The 18953-nt window shown below is 42.6% G+C and overlaps 1 protein-coding gene across 1 annotated transcript in view; it reads left to right on the top strand.

Moving 5' to 3' along the window:
- The window catches only part of Wdr70 (WD repeat domain 70), a 207764-nt gene extending 192585 nt beyond the window's left edge, over positions 1 to 15179 (top strand). Inside the window, exons 15-18 of the mRNA XM_051150838.1 lie at positions 1522 to 1601; positions 3441 to 3557; positions 5302 to 5464; positions 15011 to 15179. Coding sequence (XP_051006795.1) covers positions 1522 to 1601; positions 3441 to 3557; positions 5302 to 5464; positions 15011 to 15098 — 448 coding nt within the window. The 3' untranslated portion in view covers positions 15099 to 15179. The remainder of the gene's footprint in view (positions 1 to 1521; positions 1602 to 3440; positions 3558 to 5301; positions 5465 to 15010) is intronic.
- Positions 15180 to 18953: the final 3774 nt, after the last annotated feature.

Genomic DNA, 18953 nt, shown 5'->3' with positions numbered 1-18953 from the left:
CCCTGGGCAGTAAGACACGTGCAGGATTAGCGGAGCAGGCCACTGGCCACTCACAGGATGCAGGAGCAGCATTTCTATCTTACCATTTCTTGGGGCTTTTAGCAATTACTAGTTTGGATATTTGACAAGGTTATGTTGTGTCGACAGAGAAGGATAGCCCATGTCCTTTCTTTCCCTCAGCCCTTAGCTCACTCCAGGTAAAAAATAAACATACCAATTTAAGCCCAAGGTCCAGAGACTTGGTGAGAATGAGAAGTGCATGTAATTCCTCAACTATTTCCATTTTCTTTCCTAGGATATGGATGTGTATTAGCTCCCCAAAGAAATGGTCTCTCTCCTTTCAGTTAGCGTGTACCAAATTCCCACGCTAAATTCGTGGTCTTCCCTATAAGCCTCCTCTGAGCTCTTACATGCTTTCAGAGGAAGGGAAAGCTAATCTTTATGAATGAAGTTCCACTGACCATAATTTGGCTCTAATTAGAAGTGGGCAATCCCATCTTCCTTCAGAGGTTTCTGAACTAGGGTTGAAACCCTTGCCCTATAAAAGAAAGTTACAAAGCGATGTTTGAGAAGAACTAGGGAGCTGCAGACTAAGTAGGAGTTTGTTTATTAATACAGTAAAAACATTAATGAGTTGATGTAGAGGGAGTCTGTTTGTTCACTTAAGACGATGCCCAGCCTTATATTATGACATGCGTTTGGAAGGTGCTGTCTTTACTTGGGAGCTATAAGATTGCTTATTTACATTTTCCTAAAGAGGCAGGTCAGTGTCATTATGGAGAGGTAAGGCCTTCAATAGTCTTTGGCTAATCAGCTTGGAGCCCTGCCCAGTGCTGCTAGGAGCACCCCAGTCTGGACACTTAAAACCATGACTTTGAGATATGGACATGTGCCATGCTGGGTCCTGCTGGGCGTAGGGCCCTCATGGTTTTCATCTGGAAAATAGGCTAAAATTGGAATACTGTGACCTTTAAAGAAAAAAGGTTGGTTAACTTATAAAATTTCTTTAGCATTTCATATTTTAAGTTACTTCTGTGGATTTCTCTTTAAATTGGTGTCCTAAATGTCTTGACACCTCTCTCACCCTTTCACTGGGTTGGGGACACTGACTGATAGACTTGAATTTCTGTAGGTTCAGTAATCATAATCACCAAGACCTCATCTATAGAGCTCTCTCAGAAAGTCAAGGTATTGACAGGAGGGTCTGCACAGACTATTCTAAAAGCATCTCATGGTTAATGAAAATGCTACAATGAAATCATGTTTTGCATGAGAACCTTAAAATTAATTTTAAAAATAAATGAAACCTTCCAGTGTTTCATTATTACCTGCATCTATCATGGAGTGATTTCTGCTGGGGTCTACTACATACAGAGGTACAGAGGTAGGGGTGTGTGTGTGTGTGTGTGTGTGTGTGTGTTTGCCTTGAGATGGTCTCGGATGGAACCAGAAGTTTAGTGTTTCAGCTCTGCCTATTCCTAAAATGTACTAAAGAAAATAATTATTTTTACCTCATTGTAGGGGAGCAAAATTATGTGTGGTTAAAACCCAGAGGAAGGCAAAGCAAGCCGAGACACTAACCCAGGACTACATCATCACCCGTAAGTTGTTAGCATTCCTCTCTGCCTTACACTGCCCTTCTCTGCACTCTTACTCGTTGTGTAGTTTGAAAGTCAAAAAGGCTCTGGGGTTGTGGCATCTATCATCTCCTGGCATGTGGACACAGGTATAAGTCACGTGACCACACCGCTACTTTAGCCTCTTGATTTTTTTGCAGAAATGAGGCTTGCCTCGTGTAACTCTTCATGCTAATGGGAAGCATGTGTCTGAGCTGAATGCGTTGCTCCAGTACAGTGCTTTAAGGCTAACAGCTCCTTCTGTGCATAAGCAAGAAGGGCCATGAGGCTCTCCTTAGACGCAGGAGGCCTGACTCTGTCTTGTTCCGTGGACTGGCAGTGCGACATTGAATAACGAACTCATCGGTGAGATCAGACAAGGAATCTGTGACCATGCACTAATACACATGGAGGAATTTCTGCATAAAATTAACTATCTGCAGTGCGAAAGGAAGCGTTCCAGAGAAGCATGGTGTCTCTCCTGTGTGTCACTCAACCTTATTACTCTGACAGGTCTATGTTCTAAAAACTACAGCCTCAGACCTATAACAGGCTAGGAAGGAAATCCTGGATGCCCAGATCTGAGTAATAGAGAGTGGCCATGTGGGCTTTACCCGTGTCTGGGTCTAAAGCCCAGGGCGCGCTGCTGCTGGCCTTCCTCCTGGTGATGGCTCTTTGGTAAGGCCAGGTTCCATGGCGCTTGCCACCAGCCAGGAGATCCCATGGCACTTTTTGCAAGAGTAGAAGTGTTGAAGTTGGGGTCATAGACAGTCCAGCACATGGAATGACGTGCAACCTACTTAAATTGGTCCAATCCTTTGACGTGAAAGCGCTTTACCCCACCTAAAAACACCGTGTCATGTTGTCTTGACAGGGTGACGAGGGCTAGTGTGCTTAGCTTCGCTGAGCCGAGGCAGGCATGATTTGCTGTGAGTGAAATAGACTGGCCTTAACTGGAATAGGGGCAGAGGTGACTAGGGTGTAGCTGGAAGAGTGTTTGAGCTGTTAGAGGTGTTTCATTTGCCTCTAAATACCGTTTAACCTCTGTCTTCTTCAGTCCCCTGAAAATGTTTTCTCTTTTAAAACAGGCTTTAATCTGTATAAAATGCCTTAAAGAAAGTCCAGGTCAACAAGAAGATAGCTATTTAATACGCCACAGTAACCCTGTCCCCCAAATTTTACACAGTTTCCCCTTAAATCCATACTCTTTCTATGTGAACACTTGACGGTAGTTGAACACATGTGCCTGTGATTTTTATTACCCACTTGTTTTGTGTACCAACCTAAGCGCCCATGCCAGGAGATCCAGGCATTCAAGGCAACCGTTACCGCACTCTCAGTGGGCTAAGTGCAGCTTCCTTCCGGCTGCTCAGTGTTGTCACTCCTCTGCTGGGAGGTGGTCACATTTCAGAAACGTGTGAAGTGACTGCGGTGTTTATGAGGCACCTAGGGAAACTTGAGGACTGACAGGCACACTGCTGGCATGATTCATATTTGGGTCCCCTAGGAAGACATAAGAAAGTGTTTCTCTTCAAAACCATAGAGACTGAGCTTTAACCCATGGCTAGGGAGGTGAGACTCACCAGTGTTCCCATGAGAGCATTTGACAGTGTTCCCTGAGCACCATCAGCCTCCAGCAGAGGCGAACAATGAGTCTGGTATCAAACAAAATTGGCTAATTGGTTACAGTCGGGCTCTGTTGTTATTAAATGGAGGCTGTCATTATGACTGCCGTTTCATGCCTCAGTTACTCATGCATTAGCTATGTTTTTTGGACGAAGGGTTATTATCATAATGAAATTTTTCAAATGTGACTTTTCACAGCTCATGCCTTGCCCATGTTCCGTGAGCCCCGCCAACGAAGTACGAGGAAACAGCTGGAGAAGGACAGACTGGACCCCCTGAAGTCACACAAACCAGAGCCTCCTGTGGCAGGCCCAGGTGACTGAGGCAGCCCGTTGTCTGGCAAGGGGATGCGGGGACAGGGTGGCGCCACTGAGGCGGAGGTGGAAAGACCTTTGGGGCCCGGGCACTTCTTGATCTTCAGAGAGGCTCGAGTGGTTTTCAGATGTTCTCCTGTCTCGCACCAGGACTACAGTGTGTAGAGCTGATAGAGATGTCGTGCTTAAATAGAGAGGACACTAGGGCTTTCTCCTCCTCAGCTTGAGCCTCGGGTGACCTCCCTGGAACTCTGGGGCTCCTCGGAAGCCAGCGTTAAAACTGCTGCCCTCAATATTAACTTACTGGACAACACTGGCCCCCTAGCCTGGGATCGAGCTGGACTAGGCTTCTCACAAGGCAGAAAATACCATGGCTTAGTTCAGTGTGAGCAAATGGAGTAGCCCATCTCACTGGAAGGGAATGGAAGCCCATAGGTAGTCAGGGCAGCTCGCCACATGCTCTGTAGCACAGCAGGGACTTTCACTGGAATCCCATTTCTACTATCACTTGTGGGTTTTATTTGGCCTGGGTGTCCAAGCCTTTTCTTGTCCATTTCTCTGAGCCTCAGCTCTGGACCTCCAATTCGCAATGTGAGCATTGAAAACGTCCACATTTCTATTTTTATGATTTTTGGACCTTTTCTATGACCAGCCTAAGTTCCCAAATGCTAATCTTGCCTAGATCATTTCAAATCCTTCTGCTTAGACAGTCTATCTCGTCTCTCCCTTCCCCGGCCCTTCCTCCCTTTGTCTTGCACACAGCTTTTATCCTTCCTTCCTCTGGCTTTCATGTCACTGCTGCCCCCCAAATGCCACCATTTTCCTCCTGCATAGGTCAAAATTCTCCACAATCTGACTGACTCACCTTTGTAGTCTTGTCTCCATGCCTCTCCTACTCTGACCCCCAAATGCACACTTTAACTTCCCTCTGTCTGCAGTTGGGAACATAGCTCATCTATGCTCATTGGAAAGAGTACTGTCTGCTTTGTGGCCATCCCCATTGCTCCATTGCTTTCAAAATACCTTCTCAGCCACCTCAGCCTGAAGCCATCTCCTTCCTCTAAACGCTCGAATCCTTATTGCCACACGAAGCCTCTGGCTGTTGGTCTTTTTTTTTTTCCTTCTTCGTCTTCTTCTTAATTTATGAAATTAATCTTCTAGTGTTAATTTGTTATTCACGTGTTTATCTTTCTAAAAAGAACTTTTTAAAATGTCAGCCCATTTTGGGTATCAGGCACCATGCTGGCTATGAGAGACCCTGAGCTTGCTGTCTGCCAAGGCCATTACAGCAGCAGAGTAAGGAGAGTCAGTGTGCTCACCTGGCTTGTTTCCCTCAGGACGTGGAGCACAGTGCCTACACGGGATGTGTAAGGCCCTAAAATACATTTGTTTACAGCTAAGATGGCAGCTAATGAATAGTGGTTACTTTTAGTATGGGATATCAATAAATTCATGCAAGAGGAATTTTTAATACAATCCTTAAGAAACAGTAGTCCCCCTTTTTTAAAAAAATCACTGTCATTTTTGTAAATTAAGCAACGAAAACATTTTTCTAAAATGTCTCTTCCTAGTTTTAAATGTTAATGGGTTTTAAAGGCTGATGGTTTCTTAGCTTTTGATCCATGAGAACTGAAAGGACGAGACAAGCACTGTTGAGATCTGAGCTCAGTGCGCAGTATACACGGCTGTGACGATGTGTCATCTGTCCATTCTGTTTCTAATCTGGGGTGTTTCTTTTGAAACAGGTCGTGGTGGCCGAGTTGGAACCCACGGGGGTACCCTGTCATCCTACATTGTGAAAAACATTGCTTTGGACAAGACTGATGACAGTAACCCCCGGGAAGCCATTTTGCGCCATGCTAAAGCAGCGGAAGACAACCCATATTGGGTCTCGCCGGCATATTCCAAGTAAGGAAGTAGCTGCTTAAACCCGGAATGTGGGGCCTGGAGAGACAGTGCAGTGCTGAAGGCTGCGTGCTCTAGGGCTGCTGGCCTCGGTTCAGTCTCTGGAGCTTGCAGAGAGAACTGACTCTATAGAGTTTTCTTCCGTGCATGTGTGTGTGCATACACGCATATACGCGCGCGCGCGCACACACACACACACACACACACACACACACACACACACGATGATAGTAATAATAGATTTTAAACATAGAATAGAAAGGTGGGACTGGCAGTGTAGCTCAGTGGTAGAGTATGTGTTTAGTGTGTACAAAGTTATAGATTTAAGCCAAAAAAGTAAATAAAAAACAAAAATAGAGAAATTATTATAGCTAATGAATTGAGAAGATAACAATAGTATTTGAAGGTTTTAACATCCTCTTTTCTATTTTCTATTGGAGCACAAAGAATGGGTCAAGAGTTGTAGGTGTGGTAGCAATGCCTGTAGTCCTAGCATCTAAGAGTTGGTAGCATAAGCAGTGAGTTGGAAGCCAGCCGGAGTGTCCCTCAGGGAGGCCTGGGGCAGGGCGCTGTGCTTTGTTTTTGTGATTTGCCTTTTCAAGAGTTTCCCTATGTAGCCCCAGCTGGGTAGGATGCACTGGGTACCAGGCTGGCTTCAGCCTGTGCTGCAGTCCTCCTTCTCCTGTCTCAGGCTAGCTCTCAGGGAGCGAGCTGTGTATTAGTCTTCCCCTGTGAATCCCGCCTTTTAGAGTCCCTCAAACAGCTTTACATGGCTAGGTGAGGAATAGTTTTCAATGCCACCTCACCACCCACCTTTACACCAAGGAAGGTATTATTGTTGAACTTTCAGTTATTGACTTTCAAGTTTTTAACTAGAACTAGCTTTAGATTTAGGCAGGGCCTAACACCTTACATGACTGAAAAATGATTTGATGATTCTCTGCAGTGGCCACCACTGGCCAACGGTTAAAACTCATAGCATCTCTATTTATGAGTACAATTTCTTTTCAAATGTCCCTCTTAGCATTAATGAGTTTTATTTGAACTGCATTTGCTACATTTGAGCTTTTGGAAATCTCTTTCCGTTTAATTTTCTGTCTGACTGTGTGAAGGGATCTGTAGACAGGTGAAATGTGAAGGATGGCTCCTACGTTGTTAATAAATCTTCATTATAAATTGTAGGACCATAATTCTCTATCATTTCCGTTTATTCTACTTCTGATATCCCTTATTAAAACATACTGGTTTATTTTCTATCAAGATGATGTATTTAAAATTTTGACATTCCCAAAGAAATTTCCTTTAAATAATTGCTATAACTTAAAAACATACAGAGATAGATAGATGATAGATGATAGATGATAGATAGATAGATAGATAGATAGATAGATAGATAGATAGATAGAGACTGCTATTTTAGATATGGTTGTCAGAGTCCTGCTCACATGACCTGACTGAAATGGAGCGCAGAGCCTGCAGATAGCCTGGGCCTGAGCATCCATACAGACAACGCTGCCTGCAGAGGCAAGGATGTCTCTGTACGGAATCCTGTTCATTCCTTCAGCCTCTTGAAACTTGTTTTAAAAATCATTTCCTCTCCCTTCTCCTCGTCACTGTCAGTCATCGTCATTGTTGTGTGTGTCTGTGTGCTGCCTGACTGTGCGTACTGTATACCTTGGCTCATGTGTGGCAGTCAGAGGACAGCTTTGGGGAGTAGATCTTCCTCCACTCTGGATTCTAGGAGTTGGGTTCAGTTTGTCAGGCTTGTATGGTGAATGATTTTTACCTATCTCACTGACCCCCTTAAAATTTTTTTTTAATTCCTCTATCTCTATTGAAGTGATCACATGATTTTCCCACTTTGACCTACATATGGTAACCTTGATTTAGCCTTCCTGTAGTTTGTTATCTAGCTGTTAGGCCAGCTTCCTAAAAAATTAGCTTTTAAGCTGGGCGTGGTGGCGCATGCCTTTAATCCCAGCACTTGGGAGGCAGAGGTAGATGGATCACTGTGAGTTCGAGGCCAGCCTGGTCTACAAAACAAGTCTAGGACAGCCAAGGCTACACAGAGAAACGCTGTCTCGAAAAACCAAAAAAAAAAAAAAAAAAAACAAACAAAAAAAACAAAAAACAAAAAAACCCAAAAACAAACAAACAAACAAAAAACCTTTTAAAGACTTGCCTATTTTGTAAATATTTAATTGTCTTATAAATCTGCGAAAGTGTGGTGCTTCCTTGGAGCACAGAGTGTTTACCCACCATGCCCCTCCAGTCTTTCCCACAGTCTTCTGTCACAGTCTGTCTAGATTTTATGACTTTTCCAAGGCTGCTTAATAATGAATATATTTCTTGGACAGTTATTCTAAGTTTATTTAAATAGAATTAATTGAAGCTGGTGGTGTTCACTGAACTACTAAAGACGGTTTTGTCGTTGCAAGTGGATTATCTTTAGTTGAACAAATGTGCTAGGTGGGAAGGAAAGACACTGCCATACTGTCCTTTACTTGAGAGAATGCTGTGTGGTTTGCACCCCGCCCCCCTCCCCCGCACCCCTTGCACCAGCCCCACAGGGCCTGAAGCTAGTACTAACCTTAGCGCCTTGACCCAGCCTCTGTGCTCTTCCGGGTGTGCAGCTTTCTGCTGCGTTTTCTTCCCACTCTTCCCTTCCACCCACCTTTGGTGCCTTACGTTTGGTGCCTGCTAACTAAGTTGAAGGCCTTGCCTGTCTGTGGCATGTAATCTGTTAGCTGGGACCACAGTGCTGTTTCTTCTGTGCTCACCTGCTACAGTATCCTGCTTACTGCCAAGTGGCAAAGTGTTTGAAGGGAAGCTAATATTTAAAAGGATCTTTTCGTAAAGGTCACTGTAACTGAGAACGTGTGTCTGGTTGTTTTTCTTCGCTGCAATTGACTTCTGTCAGTGATGAAATGAAGGTGCATTTACTATATCTCGCTTGAACAGAAAAGCACAGCGTTCCACAAGTGTCCCTGCTACACATAGCACACACTCGCCTATACCCTCCAGGGCTGCTAATGAAGTCTGAACACTTTACATGTATCATTTGGAGATCTAAAGTCCAGTCCCGACGCTAGCAGGGTAACAGCCATGAAAGTTTTCAAACACAGCAGGATTACAGAGGGCTCTTGTTCAGCTGCACTTGGGCAGATTCAGTTACAGTTTCTTGTTCAAAGATGCTGGTGTAGGGAGGGGAGGGGAGCTGGCTGGGGAAGGGGCAGGATGTAGACCCAGAATGCTATTAGCTTACACATCAGACAGGGATAGATGTGTGTGGGAGCTCGGAGCCCGGCCAGCAGCCTGCCAGGATGACAGCTCTGTCAACCGTGGCTGCTCTCCTTGCCAGATAAGCTGCCATTATTGCTGGTTCAGTCGATTTGACTTCACTGTGCAGATCTTTTGAAATACAAGCTGTGTGGGTGTGTGTTGTGTGTGTGTGAAAATATCATCCCACCTATAAAGAATCCATCTAAAGGCATATTGAGTTCATAAGCCACGGTTAGAGCAGTCATGTGAGCAAGGGGTGATTTCTGTGTGATCTGTGTCAGGAGGAGACAGGGACCCCCAGAGGGACAAGTATCTTCTTTCCCCTAAGCTACCTTTACGTGCTGATCGTCACTGTCCGCCATGTGCCTGCGTAGAGAACAGTGCCCCTTAGACTAGGTTTGTGAACTGCCTGTCTTATAGGCAGTCCGGGGGTGAGGGGTGCAGGGTTGTTTCTTGGGGAGAGGACTGAACTGTAAACTTCCAGGTCTATTCCAGAGTGATGGATTCTGTGGGATTCCAGCTGAGACTGTACAGTTTAAGAAGTGCCTAAAGTAATGACTTTGCACACTAATGCTTGGAAATAATGCAAAAGTAATTACTCAGAATCATATATCATTCCTCCTTAAGAAAAGTCACACTTACAGGCCAGACAGCCTCATTTTTACAAAAGACTCAGAGTTAGTCATTTCTATAGAAAAAGAATTTGCCCCAGGATTTGAAAACGTAGCATGTTGCAATGTTGTTTTTAACTTATGAATCATTTTACTCAATACACAGAACTTTTGAAAAATTGTCAGTTGTATGAAGTCAGGAACCCCTGTTCTCTAATGTAAGTTGTGTGACAGTAATGACACTTTTATTGTACTGATACCATGACAGACTTATTAAAAAGAACTGGGCTGTGCGCCTTCATGACAGGCTACGGTTTCAAGCACTGTGGTTGTTTCTCCTTATGGTGCAGTGGATGGTAGCTATCACAGTGCTGAGAAGATGTTGCTGAGCCAGCATGGCTTAGCAGAGGACTGAGGGCACTTGCAGCCCTGCTGCAGCCTGCGGAGTGCCACTCCTGCCCTGCTAAGACTGTCTCCCTTATCCATAAAGGAGAGGGGCTCCATCTATGCCCACTAAGGGATGTACATAGAAACTGTGTGAGTAAGAAGGTAGAAGGAGCTTTCATGAAACCTGGCCTGTCTTTAGCTTTTTGTTTTGATTGTTGTTGTTGTTGTTTTTTCTTTTAAGTTGTATCATTCTTGCTTATTTACTACTTGGCAATAAAGGTGATTTTACAGGAGTCATCTTTTTTTTTTCCTTTTTCTATTTTTATTTGTATTCTGTATTTGTCTTTTTTTCTAGTCTCTGGATTTGCGAACATGGAGCACTGTACTCTGTCTATGAGTCCAAGAAGTGTTTATTTCTCCAAATGTTATGTCTTCATTTCCCGAAGACAATAGGAAATCCTTTATCTAGAAGCCCCTATTGCCTCCTACCTTCTTACACAGCCCCAGTGTTTAAAAAAACAAAAAAAATTGATTAGCTTGTCACACACAGAAAGAGCCATTTCAAGCTAAATTTTTTGGTCAAGCCTTTTATTTAATCTTAATAATTCTGTGATTGTGACAACTGTGTCAGAGTTCAGCCGGGCTGTATTCATCCTAGCAGGGTTAACAAGTGTGTCAGATTGTCGAGTCATGGCTATAATTGGCTTTGGCTTTGAGGTTTTTGTTCATAATAAACAATGGGCCCCAAGCCAAAAAAGCTTGTGGTCTGTGCTTGCATCCTCATGATTAAATGTTTGAGGTAACTTCGCTCATGCTCTTCTATTACTCAGGAGCTTGCTTTCTGCTTCTTATGTGAATCATATCAGAGCACACCCATAATTAAAGAGAACGTAACCTGTGGACTTCCCGTTGCAGCTGAGAGCACTGTGTGATGTCACTCTGGCTGGAGTGTTAGAAGGAGATGCAGAGACATAGGTGGGAGCGGTCTCCTGACACTCTGGGTCTGTCACACAGAGAGTGCACCCTAAGTGCCCTTTGGAAGATGGAGGGAGGTGTTTGCTCATCATTGGCTGCTCTAGATGGAAACACTGAAGGGTACTCATTCACTTTCCATGGTTTCCTGTCATCTTGCTGGAGTGCACACTTGCCATGACTCACATTGTACAAATAATCTGAAGAATTCCGTTTAAAGTACCAAAGGAGGGAATGGAGTAAGTGTGACATGAAGGCAGGAAGGGAGACTACTTGGGGGACCAGAAGGGAGCAGGAGCACAGGGAGGGAGGTGACTAAGGATGAAGTATAATGACACATACGTATGCAAATGCGTCAACAAAACCCAGGACTTTGTATACTAACTTTCACACCGAACTTCAGCCAGCTAAGGCATGCCGAGAGCTAGAGACACAGTCTTCCCCAGAGGCAGCACACGAACTGGGTATCCAACACCAACAGTCAGCCCTGAGAACATGCATACACGTAACACGGCACAGCCTGAGCAGCTTACATTAGAAGTACATAAGTATATACATGTACATACACACACGTAACATTGCACAGCCTGAGCAGGTTACGTTAGAAGTACACACACACACACACACATATACATACACGTAACATGGCACAGCCTGAGCAGGTTACGTTAGAAATATATATAAGTATATACGTGCACATATGTACACATAACAAGAACTAATGATGGAGACCATAAACTTCAAAGAACGTGGAAGGGTATATGGGAGGGCGTGAAGGGAAATGATATAATTATATAATAATCTAAAAAATAAATGATGCAAAATTTTTAGATTTTTTTAAAATCAAGAAAGATTACAACAAGGCATCACCAAATTATAACTCGCAGATTTGATGGATATTTGCATAAGCTTCTGTATTAGCTTCATGAAGCCATTTACTTGTAGCAAATGCAGGTGTTACAGGAAATGTGACGGGGAGCAAGACAACAAGCCAAAGCACTCCTTTGTTTAGTTTATTTCCAGTTGACAGCAGTCATTATATTGAAATTTAACTGTCCTTAGTAATCCAATGAGCTGTTACCAAATTTAAGCAGATGAGTTAATCAAACCAGAAGATGCAAGTTTCACATCAGCCTTTCATAAGTTTAGGTTTTAGGTTAACACATGGAAATGGCTAATATTAGCCAATAAAAGAACAGATCTCAACATTGAGATGTAACAAGAATAAATTAATAAAAATAAAAATAAAAAAAATAAAAGAACAGATCTGGATGAAGTTGATTTTTAATAAATTAGGCACTAAGTGACTCTCATGTGAAGCTTATGGTTTCCCCCTGAACCTGCTGACTACACACTAGGGTTACAGTCATCTCTCCATTTCTCTTAAGGCATTCCGTTTATCTGTTCACCTTTAGGGCAAGGGAGATGAATCTGTCATTAGGCTACAAATTCAAGGAATTGGCTGTTAGTATTTAGAAGATAAGGGGCTGGAAAGATGTCTCCAGGGTTAAGAGAATTGGGTGCTCTTCCAGAAGACCTGGGTTAAATTCACAACACTGCTTTATAACCCCAATTCCAGGGCGTCCAGTGCCCTCTCCTACCCTCTGCAGATACCAGGCATGCACACAGTACAGAGATACACATACAGGGAAAACACCCATGTACATAAAATAAAAATAATCTTTAAAAAATAAAAGATAAGGAATGGTGGGTAATGCAAATGCTTTCTTGAAGTGGTGAGTGCCCTTCTCGCACTTTGTTTAATGTACACATGTAGCTCTGAGTTGCCACTGTGTTCTATTGTCCATTTGGTTTGGCTTGTCACACTGTTCTTCATAGAAGTACCCAGTGGCGATGCTACGATCAGCACACTAATTCCTCTTCTTTAAGCAGCCCAGAAAAGAACCCTCACTGAGCAGACATAAAGGATGTGCGTTGCTGTTTGTTTCCTGCTGCTCCAAAAGCATGATGAGTGTGTAGACCAGCTCTAAATTGTTTTCACGTGCATCCATACTGCGTCTGTTTGCGTGTGTCACATCTCTTTTCCTTGGCGTTGTTGATTTATTTTTATAGTAGTTTCATGTGCCAAGGGCAAATTAGGCCGTTCCCTAGAGAAGAACCCGGTTCCTTCTAACTGTGTTTGAGATTGCCTAACCATCTCTGTTCTTCATTGCCTTGGTCAAGCGGTGACTACAGAAACTGTTTAAAATGCCCAAGATAGACCTGAATTGAATTGTTAAGATCATTCTCATGTGTGGAGTTACAAACTTTTTCAAAAGAGTAACTTGTGGAAATAAATTCAAAGGCAGGACTTGCTCTGAAGAAAGCTGCAAGGTTGAAAGCCATGATTGTCCTGCTGTGCTCCTGTAGAGCACACTCATTAGGTGGTGGTGTTCCATGAGCTGGGGTGGGGGTGGGGGGAACACTTAAAAAAAGAAAAGAAAAGAAAAAAAGAACCTTGTTTTTATTTAGCAAATAACAAAGAGCTGTTGTTAATGGCTCGTAGCTATTCGTTTAGAATTTTGGTTTTAGGGCAAGATGGGTTGTTTCTATGCACTGGACCTCCCATTCCCATCATGCCCCTGTGCTTCACTCTCAAAAATAAAGGGCACTCCTTAAACAGTGGGGGCGAGAGTAAAACCCCAGTGTCTGTGCTTTATCATCTTCAGTAGCTTTGTGCAGCTTCCCCAGATGAGAGCATCTCACCATACTTGGAGCCACTCACACCTCTGTGTTAAGGAGATGCATTCTTTGCTGTCTCCTCATTGCCTGTTCTCTTTGCTTCCCTCTCTGTGAGCAGGATGGAGGTTGTGGTCCACCAACCAGTGAGGGATGGAGTAAGCACTTAGGAAATTTTCTAGCAATTTGATATATTTGTTGACCCTAACAAAAATATTTTCAAAATATTTTAATTTATTATTTGATAATGTCTTACGTGGGTGTAATATATTTTGGTCATCTTCATCCCATTATCCTCTCTTCTTTTCCAGCACCCTTAAAACCCTTCTTCACAGTAAATTCCCTTCCTAGTTTGATGTGTGTGTGTGTGTGTGTGTGTGTGTGTGTGTGTGTGTGCGCGCGCGCGCGCGCGCGCGCGCCGCACATGTGCACACACATGAGAAGCATCATTGCTGAGGTCTAGTACTTAAGTCTCACTACAGTTGACATTGGTCAAATATTGCCAAATACCCTTAGAAGCCCACCACCCCCCACCTTAAAAGTTAAATGTTTGCTTCTTTTAAGCTTGGCACATTCATTCCTCTGTAGATTTGTTGAGTGACCAGTGTCTTTGCTAGAAGGTCATATATAGCAAACACCAATTGGTTGGCTGCCCGTGGTCCTGCTTTCTAGTACCTATGGTCTGTGAAAGTCCACATCTACCTTTTGAGATGTAAGACCTGTGACTTGTGTGCTGACACCATAGCAGCATCTTGAAGTAGTGAGGATTTAACCAACTGCGCTGGCTGGTGGGGGGAGGAGAGGGGGAAGCTAGCTTTGCTCTAGGTAGATGTGGAGACCACAGTAGCTTGAGCAAAAGGGGAGTGCGTTATAGCCATTTGACATTTTCTTAGAATTGTTTTTTTGGAATGGAGAAATAGGAGTGTCATTGAGGTACGCATGGTTACAGAGCACGAAGATCCTCCCACAAGGATTGCTAGTGACTTGTGTGGTGTTCAGCAGCGGCACTGTATGGCAGCATTGCCACTGTGTTCAATAATGTGTCCTAGATGCTTGGCATCTCCGTGCATTGATCTGGGGAGGGTAGTCAATCGGTACTCATTTGTTTTACTTCAAAATTTTTTACTGGTATAAGTTACTACATGTTTGTTAATATTTTAAACTTACCAGATAAGAAAACAGTTAACTCAAAATTTCCCATCTGTGCCACTGTCACATGTGTTTTTTAAGTCTAAAAATAACCCAGGTAGGTAGTTGTACATAATTATCATGTAGGGTCTTGTATGGTAGCCATAGTTTGTCCTTCCAAATGGTCCCACTTTGCCTCAGTACAGGGAGGTGATGATACATGAGGGTACACTGGATTTGATTCATTTTCGTTTTATTTAGGGGAAGGACAACATACAGTGTCTGCCACAGAGGGAAATCCTTCAAAAGAATAATTGACGCTTTTCCTGAACATAATTAACTTTTCACTATGCTTTTCTTTGCCAGAAGTTTAATGATTTATATTTAATAATTGAAATGCAATCAGTTCCCCCAGACTTGCTCCTGCTTGATGGGAGACTCAATGCCTAATACAAAAACACCAACTTAGTTTCCTCCTCTTTTGTTTTAGAACTCAACCCAAAACCATGTTTGCCCAAGTGGAATCTGATGATGAAGAATCAAAGAATGAACCAGAATGGAAAAAACGTAAAATTTGAGGATCTCTTTAAGAGCCATTTGCATGGAGCAAGAGATAGAGTGCAGTGTTCTCTCTCTCTCTCTCTCTTTCTCTCCCTCTCTCTCTCTCTCTCTCTGCTTATGAAATAAAAAATACACATTTTTACAAACAGATTTTGTCCTTTCTGTTATTGAATTGTTCAAAGATTGATGTCTTCATTTTGCTTGTGGTTACATTTTCTCAACTGAAATTATTAGACCATGCTCCCTGTAAACAAGATGAGACCCAGCCTATTATTACTAAATATTTAGGGGGTTGAGGCTTTGTTTAGCAGTTACTGATCTTGTGCAGATTCACTTAGAGGGGCAATCATCTGATGAGCTGTATATCTGTCATGAGCTAATCCAGGAGCATAATATGGAAATAGGATTCAAAAGCTAATGTTTCTGTACAGTGTCACAACAGTTGCTTACATGACTGTAAATAATTAGGTGAGCTCAGACCAAAGCATGGCCATGCTAGGACATAGCATGTGTCTGACAATTTGAACATGCTTTGAAGTCAGATGACTGTAGGCACTTTACCCTTTGGATCTCTCTTCCAGCCTCATGGTGGCAATACTTACCCCATGGGTGTGTTAAGAGGGCCAAAGGAAATGCCCGTATTTAGAGCACCTGACATATAGTAAATCATTTGCTATTTCAAATATGTTTAACAATATTACTTTGTCTTATTTTTTTGTTGATAAGGCTTGAAAATGCAAGGGCTATATAAATAAAAACATTAAGAATCATTCTAAAAGTTATACTTGTGAATGGAAAATGAAAACAAATGTTGGTAGTTTGTCCAAAGTAATAATGACTCAATAGAATAAAATCTTGTGGGCTAATTTCCCATACACATGGGTCATTTTTGCATGTTAAGTAAGCTCCTCTAGAAAACTGAGCTTTAATACTTGCCTTTTACCCTCCTGTTCTCATTTGTTCTAGTGAATTACGTAATTAGAAAGTTAATTATAAACCAAAAGTATGCCCTAAAATCCTGGTTCTATACATTTCATTTCACTTGTCTTAAAAAAAAAAAAAAAAATCTATCTTAGCAAACGCAGCTTCTTTATGGCTACAGTGTTGTAGGGTGGTTACTCTATAGGTAAAACCTTACAGGCTCCACCCTTGTCCTTTAACCCTCACTCACATCCTTTCTCTTTGGGACTTAAGCCTATAAGGTGATAAGAGAAAGAACTAGTGTGGGCTCAGTGTGTGTGGAACACGGTGCATCGTACCTTGCCTTCATGCATTAAGTGAGTGGATTCCCAGAAAGATCTCATGGCAGGTGGTACAATTACTGTATCAGCTTGGATGAGACACAAGGGGTTCCAGCCAGTCTATGCACGGTCACAGCCATGGAGGGCTGTGTGAGGACTCAGAGTTTCTTTCTAGACAACAGCAATTAACAAATGCTCCTAATTTCCTGTTCCTGTTAATATGCACTGTAACTGAAATCAATTTCGGACTAATACTTTGTTCCACATGCTTAGAAGTTATAAACTTATTGCATCAAGAATAAAATTTATCAAAAGTTACCATGTGCATCACCACCGCCATACCGTAACATAAACATCCGCTCCATATGAAAGTATTCATCACGCATATCCAAAGGTTGCTGTGGTGGTCGGGGGTAGGAATAAACACTTGATCATGGTAGTCTTGACAACATCTGCTCTGAAGCAAAGGTGGGCCTTTCTTTGTTTGAGACTATCCATGTCACTCTAAAGATGACTAGAGCATTATATTTTCCACAGGAGTTTGGCAGACATACAAAGATTTCAGTTTGGAATTTGTTGAGGAAGGACCCTAGACCCAGGACAAATAGTGGGTGTTCAATTGACCTGGCCCTGCCACCAAATAAGCTTTTGTTCCCTGCTGTGATTGAGTGTGTTACTGGTTGCTTAAAGGAGGAACTTGGAAGCCATTGTCATGATGCTAACCCCTAACTCCTACCTCATTCATTATGTGCCATTTCTGCACATGCCCTATGATTCTGTTGCATTTGCCCTTCTCCTTCACTAAAATTTGGGCCCTCCCTCAGCCTTCAGCATCACTCAAGAGCCTCCTTCCTAACTAATCTCTTTTTAAATCTGGCCCTTGTCTCTCCATGGTTAACTTCAGAGTTAAACCAAAAGCCTGTCTTAATTAAGTCTATTTCGATCCCAAATCTACCATCTAATTCCTTTGCCAAGAACCTTCCAGAGTCAGCAATTCTGATCCATTTGTGTGGCATAGACAGTTAAGACTCAGCCTCTTGTGCCTTTCTTGTGTAGACTTCTGCTGATCTCACATATTTCTGGGGTCCAGTCTCATTGTATACAGAAGGTACCCCAACCTTCAGCACCTTGAGTGACCGTCTCTGCACTTACCATCCTCTCCCTTCCCTGTCTGCTGCTTTATTTTAGAGATGAAAATCCGTATCATTTTCCCTGAGTACGACTCACCCAAGCAGCGTCCTTTCCTCCTCTGCTCTCATGATTGCTCACAAACCTCCCCACTATCACCTACTGCATTGTAAGTGCATGGTTTTGTGGTGTGTGTGTATGTGTGTATGTGTGACTCCAGGAGATCCAATGCCGCCTTCTGCCCTCCATGAACACCAGGCACACAAGTGGTAAACAGACGTCCATGCAGGCAAAACACCTATACACATCAAATAAAATGGAGGAAAATCCGTGATACTGATAGATTTAACGTGGTCACAATTCTTTGACATCCTTCCCAGTTCTGCAACAATTTGACCAGTTAAACATGACCCAAGTGGTGCCCAGACCTTGAGAAGCCTGTGTGTTCTTTCTCTTGGGCCCTCTATTCTGGCAATTAAGTAGCCATGATGTGAGAAAAACTAAGGGACTCCAGCTGGACAGTAAATACAAGACCTGCTGGTCAACCCCAACCAAGCTCCCCGTCTGATAGAACTTTTCTTTCTGAGGATCTTGTTCTATACCCTAGTCTGGCCAAACCTCATGATCCTGCTGCCTCTGCCTCCCTGGTGCTGGAATTATAGGTGTGAGCCACCACATCTGGCTTTTCCCTCTCTTATAAAACAGATCATTTGGTTCCACTTGAGTCATACCAGCTATGGTCACATAGAGCAGAGATGAGTCAGCCTGTTGAGACTCCCCAACCAAGATGTAAATTAATGAGCAAAATAAGAGGTTATTATCATTTGGAACTTCTGAGTTGTGAAGCTGTGATACAGGAATATCCAACTAGAATAGCTTTACAGATTAACTACTCAACCATTAAAATACAAATAGCATAATGTTCTGACAAACCAACTCTAAATGTTTTTTTAATTTAGTCTAGAGATTTATTTTCTACTTCTTAAAGCTTAATTACAATAATACTTATGAGTAAGATATTTATTTTTCATTTGTTAAACATGTAAATTTTGCAGCATTGCAGACTTCATAGAGAGGTTTAGTGGTCTTTTAGTCCATTATCCATGTGTGTCATCTTTACTCCCTTGTTATTGCAAATATAGATTGTTTTTAAACTGGCTATTGCAGACAATGCTGACTTGGATGGTGCCATGCCTTAAGTGTTTCATGCATGCCAGAATTATTTTGTTAGAAGCTGATAGAAAAAAATGGAATTATGGAGGCTCAAGAAAATGCTTCATCTTTGTCAATCACAATCATTGTAATCTAAGTGCTTTGCCAATGGTTGCCCAACTAGCAAGGAAGAAAATGGTTCTAAGCACTTCTGCTAGCATAGTGCAGTGAATAGTGTCCTGCTAGAATCCATGTCCACCCAGAACCTTAGAATATGACTTTATTTGGAAGAGTCTTTGCAGATATTAAATTAAGATGAGATCATACTAGATTAAGGAGGGTCTGCAATCC

This window comes from Acomys russatus, chromosome 9 (genome assembly GCF_903995435.1).
Source record: "Acomys russatus chromosome 9, mAcoRus1.1, whole genome shotgun sequence".
Lineage (NCBI taxonomy): Eukaryota > Metazoa > Chordata > Mammalia > Rodentia > Muridae > Acomys > Acomys russatus.
The sequence above is the reverse complement of the archived record's forward strand: the minus strand, read 5'-3'. Positions and strand labels throughout refer to the sequence as shown.